The following is a 20,163-nucleotide window of genomic DNA, read 5'->3' as shown; positions in this document are numbered from 1 at the left end:
TAAAACAAGACACTATGCAAATCCATTTTTTTCTTGTTTATTATTCTGTTTCAGATTCTAGACAACATCCATCTCCCCAAAAATGAAATACAAGGCTGCCTTCTAATCTTGGCCAACATGTTAAAAGGAAGAAGAACTCCCAAAAAATGTTATCAGTTCAGAGGAATGTGAGCTTACTTCTTAGGGAACTTGGTATTCTAAAGAAATAAATAAAATAATTCAAATTCCACATCTCCACTGAGAGTGAACAGGTGACATCTCCTGCAGGATCAGTCCTGAAAGACAGAAATAATCGTTATCAGTAACTTAGAAGAGCCGAACATACAAGGACGGTCAATTCAACGCCATCCAACAGAAGTATTAATTTACTGTTTTAAACTGTACACTATCATGAAATGTTCATGTAGAGAATGTTAAAATACTTATCATAATGACATTGAAGTTTTCAACATAAGTTGAGAACAAAGACAAGGCCAATAAAGCCCACAGAAATGTTTCTTCTTTAATAACTCTTGCAACTCTTGTGCTGTCAAGATGGACAGTTTCTTTTCTGATCAAAACTCCTTCCTCATACCCCCATCCTAAATATATCTCCAAGAAAATGTTATTTAAATACCCTTTGAAAGAACACAGTATTACAGTTTCCACATAAGCACTTTGTTCTTGTTTCTATAGCCAGGAAGGCCTGTTATTAGACACTAGGTGACGTTTTCTCATCCCTCCATCCTTCCCCATCATGCATACAGTCTTTGTTGCACTTTCCAAGAGGCTGTCAATGGCGTGCAATATGAAGAAAAGGCAAACCTCGGATGCTCAGGGCTTGTTCACTCAGCACAGGGAAAAACAGAACCAAAAAGAATGATGGAAGATGCGATTTCACAAAGAAGAAGTTACAAAGGACAAAATGCACAGCTTTATCTGAAGACTTAGTTCTAACTGTATTCCTGATTTGAATAATTAATACACTGGTAGTTTCCAATCTGCTTAGGTGGTTAAGGGGCTGTATTTTGACTTCTTGTTCTGTTAAGTCTTTTCTTCTAGCTAGTTTTAAAAAGGTTTGGATAAGTTTCTGGAGGAAAAGTCCATAGTCTGCTATTGAGACAGACATGGGGGAAGCCACTGCTTGCCATGGATCGGTGTCATGGAATGCTGCTACTATTTGGATTTTTGCCAGGTCCTTGTAACTTGGATTGGCCTCTGTGAAGACGGGATACTGGGTTAGATGGACCATTGCTCTGACCTAGTAACGCTATTCTTATACTCTAGCTTTAGTTCAAATATCTTAGTGGTCTGTAAAAAAATTCAGTTCCTTGAGATTGTCTCAAGTCTCTCTTCAGGCCTATTTCTCAAATGCATCCTCACACTCCATTTCCCCTATCCCATTCTTCAGAGCATCCTGCCTTGGTGAAACATTCTCCAGAATCTTTTCTTGGTTATTCCACATGCTTTATGCCACAGACTTTAATCTTCAATTATGTCTTTTTCCTTTCTCATTGTTAGAATCCTCAGCACTTGTCCTAGGCTCTCTTATTCCCAGTTTAATTTAAAAACAAATAAGCAGCATCTGCAAGAATAAGAACTATGCAAAGCTATTCATGTACATGAAGGCACATATCTCGTAATCAGATGGGCTTTCCAAACCACACAAACACAGCCCATGATTATGGTAGATTCTTCTTTTTGGAGAGGGCAGAGGACTACTAGTTAGGCTCATGAAACTAGACACCAGCTTGGTTATACCTGCCCTATCTTGGAATCTCCTGTTATTTAATATCACCACTCCTGCTCTCCCAGAAAATATATTCAGCTAGGCGACTACGGTATAGACTAGCTTGCCTTGCAATCTTTAATCTTTCTTAGCATTAGCTCTACCATTCTACACTAATAGGCGTTATCTCTTCCTGCCAGCAGGTAAAGGAAGAGAAAACTGAATTCTGCCAGCGACATCACCAATATAAACTGTGATGCTCCCTGGAACAATCTGCAGATGGTGTTTTTGGTCCCCGGCCTAGCTCTCTGCTCTGCTGACCATGGCTGCTCCTAGGGTTCCAGTCTCAGAACTACACCTGGTCAAGCACAGGGTATAACTCCGTAGTCCTCACTTACTCTTAGTTTCTCCAGCCAGCCCATGGAAGAAAAGTCTCAACCTGGGAAATCTTCCACATGATCATGCACAGAACTTACCAGCTGAGCTATTGAGTCAGCCCAGTCTCTGGGTGAGGCAACCTATAAAGACAAGTTTTGTCTACACTAAGACACCACTGAATTCAATTATCTTTCCTGACTTTTACCATCTCCAGTGTACAATCCTATCAGGTACCTCATGATTTTGAAAATGTATTTGCAAAAGCAAAGTCATCAGCAATTGGCAGCTGATTTGTACTTATCTGTTTAATTAACTAAACAACCTTATTAACATTTTCAAATAGGATTTTCATGCCTAGCTTCAGGTCTTTGGTTAAAGAGAGTGACATGCATAAGAGGAAGACCTCCACTGCACTGTTCCCTCTAAGTCAGTGTATTGCAAACTGTGTGCCATGAGATGCTGGCGAGAAGAGGTGCCAGCACATTGCCCACGCCTCTTCTCCTCACCGGTGCCCCTCCTGCTCTAGCATCCCCCCACTAGCGGTTCAGGGCCTTCGCACATGCTTAGATGTTAATGTGATGACATCACACGTGTGTGTGTGACATCATCATCACCTCGACGTCCGCGCATTTCCGGGTGCCCTCCAGCCTGGAGTTTACTGTGCTGCCGAGTAAAAATGTTTGTGGGACACTGCTCTAAGCTGAGCTCCAAATGCACTGCTGCCAGTTGGGAGTGGAGCTTCAATACTGTGTTTTCAATTACTAGGGACAGACAGGTTCTCTGGAGTCCTGCAGAGCTTGCCTGTCCCTCTCTATAGAACATGCGATAGTGAAACAGTGCCCCCTACTGGTAGGACTGTAGGTGGAGGACTCCTGCTCAAATTCGAGGGAACAATGCTCCACTGTATGCCTCTGTACCCTTTATAAACAGCAGATATCAATAAATGCTTAGGAACAAGAAACCAATGCTTACTTTAACAAATTTTCCTTGGAGCATGTAATGTGCCCTCAAATCATTCTGACAGTTTGATATTGCCATGCCTAAACCCAGTCCACCGCCAAATGTGATGGGCCACATCCTCCCTGGGAACAGAAGAAAAGGAAGAGTTACTAAAAAAACCCCAAAACAACTTATATTATAACTATGGCAAATTGTAACCTGCTAACTGTATATTATGTATTTTAACCTGTAACCTGTTCTAAGCTCTTTGGGGAGGATGAGATAAGAGAACGAATTAAATAAATAGCATGCTCTATTCTAGCTATATGTACACAATGCTCATGCTAGAGGTACCAAATTTCCTATGGTTAGGCCAATATATCTTCAATACTTATACTGCAGGGATTTGGACTCAGATTAATTGCACACATCTATTTATGCCAGAACCAACACTGCAAAGGCGCAAATATTTCAAATACCAGACAAATAAAAGTATGGCATCACAATAAACAGTCAGAGATATCTCTAGACCGGTTTCAACTATTTTTAAGCAGTGACTGAAAAATAGTTCTACAGCAGAAGCTCTGTTACTATATACAATATACATTTATGACACTATAAATCATAGACTTTTCAACCCAAACAGAGCCTACGACGATTAGGACATTTTTCAGAAAATAACATTAGTACAAGGATCTCCAGGAAGAATTTCTTAGAAGCTTGAAATCCATAGGGGAGCATCTATGGAAAGCATTTGGAATGAGACCCGAGCCCTCTCAAAGGGATTGGCAGAACCTCCCACAGCCACCGTCGACCAGTAGTACCTGCATATAATGTATACAATGCTGCCTACATCTGCTAGAGCTGTAGAAATGATTAGTAGTAGTGGAATCAAAATTGAAGCCTCTCATGATTAGTGAACAAACGAGGTTCCCTGCTTCTAACATTTTAACACAGTGAGAAAACGCTCCAAGAGCAAAGTGGGCTGGAGACTCCCAGTGCGAATGTCTCTTGAAAACAGCAGGCAGGCTTACATGTATAGAATTAACTGCCATAAGGTACTGCTCTCCTCACAGAAATGTTCCTCTTTGTGACTAGCTTTCAGAAGTAAACCCTCCGTTCCTCAAGTGAAGAGAGGAGAAGTTGCTCTGAGAAATGTAATTATGGTACAGTGGTGGTATGGATGATGTGGTAAGAATTCAACCCCCCTTCCTTTTGCATTCACGTGGTGGTGTGTAGATAGTCTGTTTCTCTTGCTCCGAACTGCTCATTCTGATGAATAGAAAGGTCTCTCTCAAAAGCTAGTAAAAGAAACCCAATCATGTGTTTTATATACAGGGATTTAAAAAAAAATGTAATTCACTTATATACTGCCTGTAAGCCATCAAAGTGCTATACAGGCAGTCCCCGGGTTAAGAAAGAGTTCCGTTTTTTAAACAGTTCTTAAGTTGAATTTACATGTAACTCGGATCCTGTATAGTCTATAAAAACATTAAAGAAATTTAAGGGGCCATTTTTAAATTATTCTAATGAATAATTTACACTTTTCCCAATTTTAATTCTTACATGTGGATCGGGGGGGGGGGGGGGGGTTGGATTTCTATTAATAATATATATGAATGATAAGATATTATATTCATGTGGTATATTTTTTGTTGTATATGGAAGTGGGAGGGGGTGGGGGGTTATATCTTTTTGTTGTATGATATGGTAGATTTTCAAGTGATATTGTATTCTAATTGTTTGATATTTACTGTACACTTGTTGTGAATTATAAAATGAATAAAGAATTAAAAAAAAAAAAAAAACATTAAAGAAACAGTCCTCAAAATAAAGTACTGTAGTTTAAATAGAAAGAAAAGATAGGCTTACACTTATTTCTGTTCTTCATCAGTCCCACTGTTCCCTCTCCACCACCACATGCAACATTTCTCCCTCTCATCTCTCTCTTCCCCATGCTTCTCCCACTACCATGTCCAATATTTCTTTCTCCCTCCCTATGCCCAACCATTCACCTGCTTTCTTCCCCGTGTGCACCATCTCTCTCTCATTCAGACACCCATATCCAACAATTCTCCCTTTCTATTCCCTCCCCACCTCAGCATCTCTTTCCCTCAATTCCTCCATCCTATGTCCCAAGTTCATGCTCTCCTCCCTCATTCATTCTGTTCATGTTCCCTCCCTCCTTTCTTCCATCCTTTGTCCGAGGATTGTGGCCCCTCCCTCGTTTTTGTGTCCCAACGCGACCCTGCTTCTCCCTTCCTATGCCAATGCAGTCCCTCTTCCTCCCTTCCTGTCCCAATGCATTTCATTCCAGCCGCACTTCTGTTGACAAAGCAGCAAGCGGTGGCTCCAGCATGTGGTCCCCTGGTCTTGCAAAGCTTGTGCATGCGGCTTCTGAGTCAGCAGGCCAAATGCACAAGTTTTGCAAGACCATGGGCGCATTGGGACATGGAAGGGAAGAGGTGGGTCACGTTGGGACAGGAAGGTAGGAAGAAGGGGTGCGTTGACACAGGAAGGGAGAGGCAGTACCCTGGATAGTAAGTACGAGTTTGATGCAAGTCGAGTGTTCTTAAACCAGGGACTGCCTATACATTTGGGTACAGTAGGTATTTTTCTGTCCCTGGAGGGAACTCAATCTGAGTTTTTATCTGATGGAATGAAGGGCTAAATGAGATTTAAACCGCCTCCCCTGGCTCTCAGACTTCCCTCCTTTGTTTACATACATTCAAGAAGAATAAAGCCACACTACTTTGTACTTGTTGGTCTGGAAAAGTATTCAAGACCCTACACGTGGTCAAGAGATAGGCATGTGGGATCTCTCAGAGAAAGAGATAATGGTTACTTCGGATGGGCAGACTAGATGGGCCATTTGGCCTTTATCTGCCATCATGTTTCTATGTTTCTAAATGAAATGCTCTCAAAATATTATAGAAATCTGGCTAAAACCAGTAAGGGAAAAGTAACTGGGTGATTAATATTCGAGGGATCTTCAAAAATGTTTCCACACGTATTTTTTTTAACAAATTGCATGACTTTTCTACATAATCACCCTGTTCTGTGATACATTTTTCCCAGCGTCCTAACACACCCTCTTACCACTTCTCCTGCCCCAACCATTTCCTGCAAAAATATGAAAGTGCGGAAACTTTTTGAAGAACCCTCACAGATTAAGCATATCCAAAATTCAGGAGTGGAAGGGAGTCATATGTTGTGCTGTACTTACTTTTGAAGAACATGACTGAGAAAACTATTCCTAAGCCCAACCCAGCACCTGAAAGAAAAAAAACCAATGCAAAAAGTGTTAGAACACCACAGAAGCAAAATCAGTGATGATGCAATAATTAAACTAAACTAAATCTTAGGTTTGTATACCGCATCATCTCCACATTCGTAGAGCTTGGCACGGTTTACAGAAGATGGGATAGAAAGGAACTACAATGAAAGGTAGAGGTTTACAGGAGAAGGGATAGAAAGGAACTGCAATGAAGGGTTAGAGGTCCAGGTATGGAGAGTTTTTAGAGAGCTTAGAATGTCGGAGATGGAATAAGTATCAGATTTTTGAGAATAGCCAGGTCTTCGGATGTTTGCGGAAAAGTTGGAGAGAGCTCAGGTTCCGAAGAGGGGAGGAAAGCTTGTTCCAGAGCTCGGTGATTCTGAAGGGAAGGGAGGTCCCTAGTTTTCCTTTATGGGAAATGCCTCTTAATGAGGGGAAGGATAGTTTTAATTTGTGGGTGGATCTGGTCGTATTAGGGTTTGAGGAATTCCAAGAAAGAGGGATACATGGAGGGAGGATCCCATGTAGGATTTTGAAAGCTAATCATATAATGCCAAGTTTCCAAGTTTATTAAGTATTTGATTAATCGCTTATTCCACATTCTAAGCGATGTACAGCATATTAAAATATTAAATTACAGTAGTTCAAGGGAAACAGACAATATGAATATAACTCACATGCAGTAATAAGTGGCTCACCAGGGCCATGAAGCAGGTGTAAGTACCCACCAAATGCTATAGCTTTCCCTTCTCCCAGACCAAAAACGCTCATAACCACAGTCCTGAAATTCTATGCAAAAAATTTCTATATATCTGAATAGTAAATATACATTTGGATTTCATAAAGTCATTTTCCAACAATGATGTATCCAGATCATTTTTAAGGAATCTTTCTGGAGTAGTGCTGGCAAAGTAGGGGGGAGCACAAAAAAGGAAGCTAGGATACACTTACACATAGTCTACACCCCTCCGAAACCCTAAACTCCTTTCTGTCCCATTCAACTATCCAATTTGATTCCTGCATGTTAGCTCTTCAGGCCATGATTCATTTGCTCTGACGCTCTAATCAGAGCGCTGCAATCTAAACTGGGGGAGGGAGATACCAAAGTGCCATTTCTGTGCTGGGCAGGAGGAGGAAAATGTGGCCCAAGGTACCTACTATCCTTGTAACAGTATGAAGTAGAAAAGGGGAGGGTGGAAGGACCACTGCAAACTTAAATTCAAGCCTTACAATGTTCTAGAATGACTAAGGGATTCAACAACCTGGCATCATGGCAGACCTGCTAAAGTGGGATTTAAACTTGGGTCCCTTGTTTTGCACTGCCCTTTACTGAAGCACTTGCTTCTTTTTAACACTGCACAAGTCTGAGGCATAGCCTAGTGCAGGGATGGGAAACTCGGTGGTACCTAACTGCCCTTTAGAAGCATTAGGGCAAAAGCATTATGGTGTGCCAGAAAAAGCTGTCTGAATTTTCCTCCTTCCATGTGGGAGGGTAAAATTGGTTTCTAGTATAGCTGGGCCTGAAATCTTATGCCCTTAATAAGGGGTCATTAATTGCATTGTGTACTTTTAGAACATTACTTGGCACAGCCGGGAGGATAAAAATTCAAAACTTCTTTGCAAGTTCCACAACTGTGTACTTGAGTCACTAAATTATACTATCTTCACAATGGGGTTTAAACTGCTAAAAAAGACAAGTCACCCCCAATTCAGAAACAGCTTGGTTGATAACTGACTATGTTATTAAAACCACATACAGGTGAAAACAACCTTAGAACTCATCAGACATGTGAGGCCACCTTCTGTACTATAGTTCAAAACAAAATGGATTAAATGGTGCTTCGGTCCATTCATTTTTCTTGCTAGCACAGCTGGAAGGACTCATCTCGGCAGAAAGTTTATTCTATTAGGGATAATTATTATCTGCAAGATTTCATAAAGCAGACAAACTGCTTGACCTCTGAACCATAATTTGTTCCCATTCAACTTTCTTGCCATGTGCAGCTGTACGGCTTTATCATTTTGCTTCGCTTGCTCCTCTATACAAACCTGAACTGCAGATAGAAGGAGGAGAGACACATCCGCGCATCTCTAAGGCCCGGATCTTCATTCCCAATTCTCAAAAGCCACCAATAGGTTAGATTTTCAGGATATCACTAATGAATGGGCACGAGAGGGATCTGCACACAATGGAGGACTAGGGCAGGCATCTCTCTCTCATGACATATTCTGAATAATCTGTGGGTTAATCTTAAGGATTAGAAGTGAAGTCCAAGCTAAGGAAACTCTAGATCTTAACTACCAAATTGATGTTAAATGTCATTGGCTTTCCAACTTAGATCTTTTACTAATTCACCACGATGGATCCAAGGCTATGGAGTCGGTACACCAAACCTTTGGCTCCGACTCATCTATTGTTCTACTAACCAACTGACTCCAGCTCCAACTGGTATTAGGCTTTACATTTTTTTGTTCTAAATGTAAAATACTAGTACAACATATCTACCAGTACATTAAATCTAGAAAAAAATTATATATAAATTACAGGTCTCCCTCCATATTCGCAGGTTCGGCATTAGTGACTTGGTTATTTGCGAGTGTCCTGGAACTGAGGTATCTTGACAGCAATAGCCAGTCCTGGTTTATGTTACTGTGTGGCTCCTGATCTGGTTTCTTTTTATTGAGGTCAGGTTCAGTTAGTAAGAAGTTAGGTACCTGTACAAAGTCCATTTGAAGAAACAGATTTTTTGTCACTCTAATCCAAGCCACTCGTCCAGTAGTGGAGCATTTGAATCTGTCAGTCAGAAGAAGGTAAGTCAGCTCGGGAGCTGCAGGGAGAGGAAGGGGTGCCGGACCCCTCTCCTTACGGCCGGACTCGTGCTCTGTGTCCTCAAGGAGCAACAGCAGTAGAAGTGAGAAAGAATGTGTTCGTGAGGGGGCAACAGTTATTCGCAAATTTATGGTATTTGCCAGAGGGCTGCGCCCCTAACCCCCATTAATACGGAGGGTGACCTGTATAAAACGATAAATTTACCAATATACTGTTTAAGCTTTTATTCTGAAGTTACAGCCAGTTGGATCAGTTCTCATTTTTAAATAGAGAAATGCTGTGGAAAAGGGGGGGGGGATCTTGGGAGGTGGTAGATTTTCGGCTAGCGCGCGCTAATCCAGTGCGTGCGATAAAACCGCTAGCGCACCTTCGTAAAAGGAGTCTTTTGTGTAGGACTAGCAATATATTTTGTACTTAGATTTCGAGTTCAACTCCCTTCATCAGATTTTAAAAAACATTTTGGACTTCAAAGGAGTAACTCCCAAAACCTATCCAAGAAATGTATTGTTAATCTTACTTAAAAGTATCACTTTATACATTTTTGTTTACTGCCTTTTTATTTCTGCATATTGATTATACAATTGTCAGATCAAAACCCAATGAAAAGTTACACAGAGAACAAGGGAAAAAAAAAAAGGTCTTACCTGATCATTTTCTTTCCATGAGTCCTTCCCACTAGAGAATGACAAGAGGACAAATTTGTCTCCGTAGGAACTCAATTTCCCATTCCTGCGAGTTTTGTCGCTGTCCCATTCCTATAAGCTGTGGCTTAACTGCACAAGCCTTGAACATTTATGATTTAAAAGTGTTTGAGGCTTGTTCAGATGAGGACGAAGCTTGCAGGAATGGGGCAGGGACAGGAAAGGAACTTACGGGGATCGGACAGTAAAATGAGTTCTCGCAGGGACGGGGAAAAATTTGTCCCCATGTCATTCTCTACTTCCCACTATTCCAGGACTTTTGGGATAGCTATGTCACCAGCAGATGGAGATAGAAAATAGAGACCTGAGCTATGCCACATATTCCCTGCGAGAGAGCCTAGCTCTTCAGTATTTACATAGAAAAGCAGAAAGGATAGAAAGACTCAAACACAACAGCCATAAACACTGTAAACTTAAGTAAACAGCCACAATTAGTAACTCCTCTGGCAACTGTGATCCAGCAAGTGAACAAACTAAAAAAGGAACAGCTGCAAATTCTGAACTCTAACTGACCAACTCTCATATCTATATGGGTGGGCTTCTGAAACAGCAAGAAGGACTAATGAAAAGAAAATTCAGGTAAGACCTAATTTCTCCTTCCATATTGTCACTTCCCACTATTCTAGAACTTGTGGGATGTCCAAAGCAATCCAGAAAGAGCTAGGATTCCAGCACTTCTTCCTTCAGAACCAAAGCACCAAAAGCGCTATAATATCTACCCTATAACGAATAGAAAAAATATGCAGGGTCGACAAGGCTGCCACCTTGCAAATATCCTCCAGATAAAGAAGAAAGGGTTGTGCCCAGAAAGAAGCCATACACCTCCTCGAATGAGCTCACAAGAATGAGGACGGCTGATTTCACATCAGGATATAAACCAAAACCATAACCTTTTTTAGCCATAACACAATTATGGACTCTTCCTGATAAGTATGAAAAAGCCTGTTTGACATTCAAGACTCTAGATATTGAACAAGAACTCATGCACATTCAAAAGTTTTAAAAAGAACTTACAGGTCTCTTTAAGAAAGGAAGTTCTACAGACTGATTAATAAACACCGATACCACCTTAGACAGAAAAGAAGGAACCGTCCATTTCTCCATTTAATGGAGGTAGATCTTGATACGATAAGGCCTGAAGCTAGTAATAGCAACCAAAACCAAATATTGTTTTCAGCATGAGGGTCTTTCAGTGTGGACTATTTTTAGAGGCTTGAAAAGAGAAGCATGAAACACTTGGAAGACCAAGCAGAGATTCCATTTTAGTCAAACCAGCTGAAAGGGCGGCCAGCCCCCTAAAGGAACCTGACAATGCCTGGGTGCACCACCAGGGATGAATTTTGCAAATGACCTCAAACATGCCAAGGCTGCTATCTGCACCTTCAGAGAACCCAATACAAGCCTTTCTTCAGAACTGACTGGAGAAATGCAAAGATGTGGGTAATCAAGGAAGATGGGGAGAGTATGGCGCAGTGGTTAAAGCTACAGCAGTACATTAGATAGATTGTGAGCCTGCCGGGAATGACAGGAAAAAAGATTTCATTACCTGAATAAATTCATGTAAACCATTCTGAACTTCCTTGGGAGAATGGTATAGAAAATTGAATAAATTAATGAGCAACTCCTTGCAACCTTCAAATGTCCTCCAGACTCTGTTGAAGCCTAACTCCTTCTCACCTGCAGTAAAGAAGCAATGACATAAGAACATAAGAAGTTGCCTCCGCTGGGTCAGACCAGAGGTCCATCCTGCCCAGCGGTCCGCTCCCGCGGCGGCCCATCAGGCCTATTACCTGTTGCAGTGGTCCCTGACTATTTCTATATCTATAACCTACCTCTACTCCTATCTGTACCCCTCAATTCCCTTATCTTCTAGGAACCTATCCAAACCTTCTTTGAAGCCCTGTAACGTGCTCTGGCGGACTCGGATTTCCCACATGCCTCAACCTAGACTGTTCAATGGCCAAGATCCTCCATGAATACTGGACCTTGTTGTAGCAGACATCTACCAGACAAATCAGGAAGTCTGGGACCACCAATCTAATCTAATCCTTAGATTTATATACCGTATCATCTCCTGCCATTTTAATCATGCCATTACAACAAAGGTACTACACACTGCTGCTTGAAAACTAAACAAGGCCACCACAAACAGGGCATGCTTAATTCTCTTGTCCTGTATATCCCTCACAGCAATACCACCCTTCACCAGAGGGTTGTCTCCTTTATCATTGTCATAACTAGAGAATCCACAGGCACCATGGAACTGAGGTACACTATGGCCCTCACTACTTTAAGTCCTGAATCTGGAGAATTCCATTCCACTGAGATCAAGTCCTAAATGTCATAATACATTGGAAAAGCCTTACAGTCCCCAAAGACCCTTTATGATGGGGGGTAGATAATGGGTTTTGGGGTTGGGATGGAGATCCACTGGACCACCAGCGGTTTAACCAGATATTTTATTTTTGGGTGGTGTGCTTTAGGTTCCTGTCAGTGCTGACAGGAAAGTAAAGGCAAGGGGCACTACAGACAGCTAAATTGGCAGAGGAGTTGTGTGGCCCATTATTTTGTGCATTGCATGGAATCTCTTAATAAGATCGTTTTAATACCAACAAGCTCATTAGCTTAAGACTTTCGGTCACTGCTTCCATGCATGGTAAAGCAGCAGCTGAAAGCCTATGTGCATTGGCTGCAGAATAAATATTTCATTTAGACTGGCTAAAACCAGTCTAAATGAAAAGTGGCCAGCGAGGGGTAGCTTTGTTCATCTGTAACAAAGAGAAATGGGGAGACCCAATGATCTACAGTAGAAAATAATAAAAAAACCAAACCTGTGGATAGAGATGTTCTGGAGATAATTTATTATACACCGACATATAAAAACATGAAAATTCAATGAAAAAAGTACAATGATAAAAAATACAGTGGTAAAAATCCAACCGGACCCTACACGGTCCGTGTTTCGGCGAACACGCCTTCCTCAGGGGTCCAATGGTTTGCAAACTCACATATAAAGAATTGGACTGAAAATAGTCTGTTGTATTTAAACATGTGAGCAAAGAACACCGCAGACAAGCTCAAGAGGAGGCGGTAGCGGCTAGCATGCACGGCATTTTAGCGTGCGTTATTCCGAGCATTAAGGCCCTAATACGTCTTTGTAAAAGGAGGCCCAAGTGTATATGCCCTGACTCTTGGGGAATTTTCCCAGCTTTAGTCATGCTTATGAAAGTTTATATGCTTAACTCTGCACCATTCTCTAAGAAGACAGCCATATGCTTTTATACAAAAACAGAAGAAAAAAAAAGGTCTGCTTTATGTATACACGATTTTCCTATAAAAAGATAAGAACCACTCTAGCAGACTGATGGCTTTTACAGGTTCAAGTTCTTACATGCTTAATTTCTTTTTAAAAGGTAACATGTTACCTCAAAAGGGCCCGCCACTTGATCAGGGCATGCTAGCTCTACAGCTGTTTTCACTAAAGATCGGCACCTCCAGGCTAAGCTTTTACTTTAACAATAAAACATGAAAGGTTTATCTTACAATAAAAATAAGCCAACATGAAAAAATAAGATGGCTTTTTCAGCCCTGGATGAATGGGAGGGGGAGGAGGTTTGCACAACAGACTCCTTGAAGGTAGGGGCCACATGAAAGAGTTCAAAGCATTTTTCACCTTCCCTGTGACAGTTTTAAACATTTAAGTGGAAAAACAGCCTCTTCAGCACTTCATCTATCATTACTGCTTTAACCAGATGACTTTCACAGGGACTAGATGGCAGCATTATGGAGTACGGGCAATTACACAATATAACTCTTCTTCCAATTACCAGCTAATGGCAATAATGCATTACCTCAAGAAGGTGGGACTCTCTATGGTCTACCATAATCCCTGGGACTGGGAAACAAAACCATGAAAAATGCTACTTAATTCCCAAATAAGGAGAGGAGAACCTACCCAATGTAAGGATTTAGAACACAGGTGTCAAACTCAAGGCCCGTGGGCCTGGCTGTTTTATGTGGCCCGAGGTGCGATGCTGCCCCTGGTGCTATCTTCTGGCCGGCTCCCTCTTCCTCACTGCCGCACAAAGCCGAGGCCGGCAGCTCTTATGCGCATCTTGCGCCTGAACCGGAAGCCTTCTCTCAGACGTCACAACTTCAGAGGGAAGGCTTCCAGATGAGGCGCAGGACGAGCGAGGAGCCGTCGCCCCTGGCTTTGTGCACACTGTGGCAATGAGGAAGAGGGAGCTGGCCAGAAAATAATACCGGGGGCGGCAATGAAAACGCGCATCGCACTGCAGGCCACATAAAATGGCTAGGCGGGAGCCGGCCAGAAGGTAAGACACCCGCCTGAGGGAGGCACCTAGTTGAGGCACAGCATGGAGGGATGGAGACAACAAAGGTAGGGGGAATTATTTTATTTTCAATTTAGTGATTGAATTATGTCAATTTGAGAATTTTCATCTCCTGCCTATATTTTGCACTGTTCAGGAAGAAATATATTTGTTTCTTTTTCTCTGGGGTTGTACTGCATGCAGAGTTTTGAATCTTAGGGTTTCATTTGTATATATTTTAGTTTTTGGTCCCTTATTTGCATAGGTTATCTGTGTTCTGAAGGTAGGAATGAATGTTGAGAAGCATACAGTGTGCTTTGTGTAGTTTAATTTTGTGGTTAACCATTATGTGTTGCTAATAAGATTATATTGTGTGTGTATATATAAAAATGAATGGAAAAAATGGTGTTACAATTAGTACTATTATGGGGGCGGGGATAGGCAGGTTCAGTGCGTGTCGAAGGCGAGCATTAAAGATGCTCGCCTTAGCAAGAGTGCCTCTGCAAAGGGCCTTAAGAAGGGATGAGTCATTACAAAGGAGAGCAGAGAGCAACCGCAGCAGAGAACACACATGCAACAAGGACACTACACAGAATCCTACACAAGGAGAAGCCACTTCAGACAGCAGACCGGAAAGTGGACAGCAATGGAAGCAGCAGACAGAAGCAGGATGTTGAGCTACCCAGTTTTCTGCACCGTTTGCCATATGGAAGGCGGTCTTATGTATGCACTCGATGCAAGGAACTGGAGGGCCTGAAGAAGTAAGTCAGATTCCTGGAAGGCAGAATACTGGAACTAGAAGCACTTCAAGCAGAGAAGGAGGAGGACAGAGAGGTAGAAAACTTCAACATGGAGGAAACAATTGAGGAACAAGTTCGGGAGTTAGAGAAGTTCATTGAGGAGGCATACAGGGAGGCCGTGAAAAATCACCCACAGTGGATACACCTACAGTGAGGGAGGACCACCTTGAGGACAACCACAAGGAAGAAATGGGTAATACAGCAGCGAGACCTGGAAACAGCGGAAGAACCCTCAGGAAGACGAGTCCAGTGCAAGCCAATGCCAGGATGAGGGAAAATGGAGGTGCACAGAGGACACAGACCTACGGCTGGAGAGATGGACATATACCGTGGACACAGACCTGCGGTCAGAGAGACATGAGAAGATAGAGGAGAGCAATCGTCGTGGGGGACTCCATCATCAGACAAGTTGACAGCTACATAGCAGGAGGAAGACAGGATCGGCTGGTGACTTGCCTACCAGGAGCCAAGATGACAGCCATGGCATTGAACTTCCGAAAAGGAAATTACAAAGGGATGAGACTCATGGTGGGGAAGAAAATTAAGAAGAGGATAAGTACTGTAAAAACGATGGAACAATCATGGTCCCTTTTAAAGGATACGGTCACCGAGGCGAAAAATCTATATATACTACGTATCAACAAGGGATCCAAGAGGAAAAAGAACAAGGAACCAACGTGGCTCACTGTAGCGGTGAAAGAAGCGATCAGAGACAAGAAGGCTTCATTTAAGAAATGCAAAAGGTCAAAAACGGATGGAAACTGGAAAAAGCACAAGCAACATCAAAGCAGATGCCATAAGGCGGTAAGAATACGACAAAAAAATAGCCAAAGTGGTGAAAAATTTCAAGCCGTTCTTTCGATATATTAAGAGGAAACGAACCGCGAAGGAAGCAGTGGGGCCGTTGGATGACTATGGAATAAAGGGAGTGCTAAAGGAAGACGAAGCCATCGCCGACAAACTGAACACATTTTATGCATCTGTATTTACCGAAGAGGATATTCACAACATACCGGAAGCCGACAGGCTGTACACAGGAAACGAAGACGGGAAACTGACTGAGTTGACGGTCAGTCTAGATGAGGTATGAAGGTAGATTGATAGGTTTAAAAATTATAAATCCCCTGGACCGGGACTCAGTGATTGAGTTTGACACCCTAATTTAGAGTGAACAGTTTATCTTGCCTTGAAGAAAATAGCCAACCCAAACAGATTATAACACCAAAATTATCCATAAACTCTCTCAAAAATGATCCAGTTAGTTGGACAGATCAAAGTAGTAACATAGTAAATGATAGGAGATAAAGATCTGAATGGTCCATTCAGTCTGCACAATAGGTACATAAATTACAAATCCATGATTAAGTTCAATTGTCTTTGTTCATTGAAAATTCTGGGCCATAGTCTGCCCGATACAGTTCTTAGGTTCCAACTACTGGAGTTGCCGTCAAAGCTCACTTCAATTCTGTCACCGTTTTCTTCTCCATCACCTCCCTCAGGAGGGCATTCCAGGCATCCACCACCCTCTCCGTGAAAAATAATTGTTCTAATATTACTCCTAAGTCTACTACCCTGCAACCTCAATTTATGTCTTCTTGTTTTATCATTTTCCTTTCTCCTGAAAATATTTGGTTCTATATTACCTTTTAAGTATTTAAATGCTTGTATCATTTCTCCCCTGTCCCTCCTGTCCTCTAGAGTATACATATTCAGATCTCCCAGTCTCTTCTTGTATGTCTTTTGGCTCAAACCTCCTAGCATCTTTGTCACCTTTCGCTGGACCGCTTCAAGTCTTCACCAGATATGGTCTCCAAAACTGAACACAATACTCCAAGTGGGGCCTCACCAATGACCTGTATAGGGGCATCAACACATTCTTTCTTCTACTGGTTATGCCTTTCTCTATATAGCCTATCATCCTTTTGGCTACAGTCAACTGCCTTGTCACACAGTTTATGCACCTTCAGATTCTCAGACACTATCACTCCAAGAGAAGCTGCAGGTACAAAACTGAACATAACAGGATGATCTTGGGCAGGTAGCCCAAAGGGGAGGGATCAAGTTTTAGTAAACTTGTAGCAGAAGCTACCAGACATACAAGAACCCTTCAGTTCAGCTTCCAGAGAGATTGTACAAGAAAGCTCATTTGCCTAATCTTACAATCTAGTAAAGTGAAATAGATTCTTCAATTTCAGTCTATACCCAGTAAACTTCACTAATTTTCAAGCTGGAGTGTTTAGCAATTTGTTTGGATGCCAATATTGGCACCTGGGTTAATCACTTCTCAGAAGCATATAATCTCTATTCAATGTGAAATGCATTCAGTTTCAAGCAATAGTGATAGTATCCTCTAATACACGGCCTGAGTAGGCTCCTCATGCCAGAATCTGCTTTACACAGTCCATAGTGGTCTGCGGGGTTCCTTGGGAGTGAGTGAAAGGAGTGGTTGTATGATCCATCTCCTCCTCAACCACCTTGATAATCTTGGCCACCATTCTTACTAGACGTGGCATGCCCAAGGGCAGCTTGATCAGGTCTAGAGTATCCTACTCCCCACCCCACCAAACAGCTCTGCAGGACACCGGGGCTGATATGTTCTAACCCATCACAGACAGAGCAATAGAACTGGCAGCAGTACTCAGCCAACAACTCCTGCAAGCTCCACAATGGCCTATTAGGCATGACAGTCCTCACAGGCTATCAAAAGAACCCTTCCACCGAACCCAGGTCCTAGCTGGCACCACTCCTCAAGTGTTGTTGTTCTTGTACTATGTTTGTTTTTTTATTTTATGTTATGTACCTGCTCTCTCCTTTCATCAATAAAAGTTGTTTGATGACAGCAAGTAAAAATAAACTGTTTTTGATACTGACTGGAGTGGCACTGCAATAGTTAAGAGCTGGAAAAGACTTTACACTTCTAAATTATCATTTTTGGTGGAAGACAATATGTCTCTTTTGCAGATATGAAGCTAAGTTGGCTGAAAAAGTATGGCAGTATGGCCTCATTTAAGGATGTGTGGAGCTCTTTAGAGCAGTGGTCTCAAACTCCAACCCTTTGCAGGGCCACATTTTGGATTTGTCGGTACTTGGAGGGCCTCATAAAAAAATAGTTAATGTCTTATTAAAGAAATGACCATTTTGCATTTGGTAAAACTCTTCATAGTTTATAAATCTTTCCTTTTGCCTAAGTCTTAATAATAATATTGTCATTTATAGCTAAAGAGACATGTGATCAAGAAACTGTTTTATTTTACTTTTGTGATTATGATAAAACATACTGAGGGCCTCAAAATAGCACCATGTGGCCCCTTAGACCGCGAGTTTGAGACTATTGCTTTAGTACCTGTGATAGTATATATGACAAATGCAAGGGAGAGAGGGTTGGGATTAAGATATTGATTTGTTAATATTTTCCTATTGTAAGCATAAATATATGGGTTGATATTTGTTTGTTTACTAAGCCTGAACTAAAAAAAATAACAACTGTTTGACCATAAGCCATTCATCTTTCCACTTCCGTGTACGTAACGACGCCAAGTCGCGTCCGGACTCCGCCCACTCGGCGCAGGAGAAACCTGTTAGAGCCGTTGTTTCACCTTCCCAGAGGCCACTGGGCCAGAGGTCGAGCCGCCTTCGACCAGGAGCGAAGCGGGTCGTCCTCCCCTCCGGGACCAACCAACCGACCGACCGCCCCCCCCCCTTACCTAATTTTACGACCGTGTCAGCCATACACCGGTCGCACTTCTGGCCGAGCTCGTTCTCCGACATCCTGCCTCACGCGCCGCCGACCGCCCCAGCCGTCTCGCGAGAGCTCCTGCCGGAGGAGGAGGAGGACTTTCCAAGTATCGCGAGAGAAGGCGGTTTCCGCGAGCGGCTGCGGTTGCTCTAAGGGCGGCGCACGTGCCGCTGGCGGGGGGCGGGGCATTGTGGCGTGCGCCGCTGAGGTCGTTCGTCGCTGGGGTTTGGGCGCGTGCTGGTTGGTTTTCTGGTAGCGGCGGTGAAAGGGGTGAGTGTTGTTTAAGGGCCCCGGAATGTTATGCATTGCAAAGAAGGGAAATAGCAGCGCCAAGAATTTCCCAGCTACAGTATAATGGGTATTTTTTTATAAGGAATCAAATAAATATACAATAAAATGATACAAAGAGATATCCACTACAATTAAATTCATAATAAAACATTTGCATATAGATTTTATCATTCCTCCAAACTATATTTCGATATACCTAATCTATTTTTTCCTATATCCCCCCCTTAACCCCTTCCCTTTCCCCCTTCACTCTATTTATTTCATTTAGATTGGTTTTTAATATTATTTTATTATAATAAATGAATTAAACAGAAATACATTTCAAGTAATTTAACATATATTATTAATTTTCAATCTTTGACAGCGCATTACAAATAATATAACATAAAAAGATTACGTTTTATTATGAATTTAATTGTAATGAATGTCTTTTTGTATCATATTATTGTTTATTTATTTGATTCCTTCAATAAAATGTTATAGTATAAAATACCGGGGGGGGGGGGGGGGGGTGTCGGAAATTGAGGGAACATATTGAGAGATATAAAAATTTATTTTGAAGGAATGATAAACATTTATTAGAAGTTAATATGGTCAATTTAAATGTAATGACTATTTTACTGTGTTATATTATGTATTTATTATATTTCTTCAATAAAATGTTAAAGTAAAAAAAAAAAAAAAAGCTTACATAAAATGCACCCTTCTAACACAAATATTAAAGAAAACAATCATTTTCCCCACCGTTCTCCCAAAACATCTAAACTCGTATTTAGACATCATATTGAAAATGCCCCTCCATGTGGTGCTTGTATTGTGCTGGCATTAAAACACCAGTGAGTTTCAGGAGTAAGCAATCACTTCTTTCAAGTGCTCCTTAAAACAAGTGCAAAGAAAGAGAGATCAAGAAATAGACAAAAGTCACCAAGTGCGAAGAGAAATATAAAGGGAGAGAGAGTAGAGACTGCAAAGAGAGGATCTAGAGTGCTGCATCATTTCAGAAAAGATAGCAGGAATTTAATGTAATGCAGGCAGACCCAAACTAGGTGTGGGGACCTGTAGTGTGGGAGGAGGAAGAAGGAAAAGACAGGAGAAAACAGCATTATGTAGCATTTTGTGAAATGCAAGATGACATAGTACCTGTCATGTAGGTAGGTATCACCAACAAAGTG

The 20,163-nt window shown here is 41.8% G+C and overlaps 1 protein-coding gene across 1 annotated transcript; it reads right to left on the bottom strand.

The window, feature by feature from the left end:
- Positions 1 to 21: 21 nt before the first annotated feature.
- On the bottom strand, positions 22 to 18,823 carry MICOS10 (mitochondrial contact site and cristae organizing system subunit 10). Its single transcript, XM_033921304.1, has 4 exons — positions 18,669 to 18,823; positions 6,252 to 6,299; positions 3,059 to 3,168; positions 22 to 275 (listed from the first exon to the last, which is right to left on the bottom strand). Exons 1-4 carry the CDS (start codon positions 18,730 to 18,732, stop codon positions 270 to 272), a joined length of 228 nt encoding a protein of 75 aa, XP_033777195.1. The 5' UTR covers positions 18,733 to 18,823; the 3' UTR covers positions 22 to 269.
- Positions 18,824 to 20,163: the final 1,340 nt, after the last annotated feature.

Source organism: Geotrypetes seraphini, chromosome 15, assembly GCF_902459505.1.
Source record: "Geotrypetes seraphini chromosome 15, aGeoSer1.1, whole genome shotgun sequence".
In the NCBI taxonomy this organism is placed as follows: domain Eukaryota; kingdom Metazoa; phylum Chordata; class Amphibia; order Gymnophiona; family Dermophiidae; genus Geotrypetes; species Geotrypetes seraphini.
Note: the sequence above shows the minus strand (reverse complement) of the source record. Positions and strands in the feature narration are given on the sequence as shown.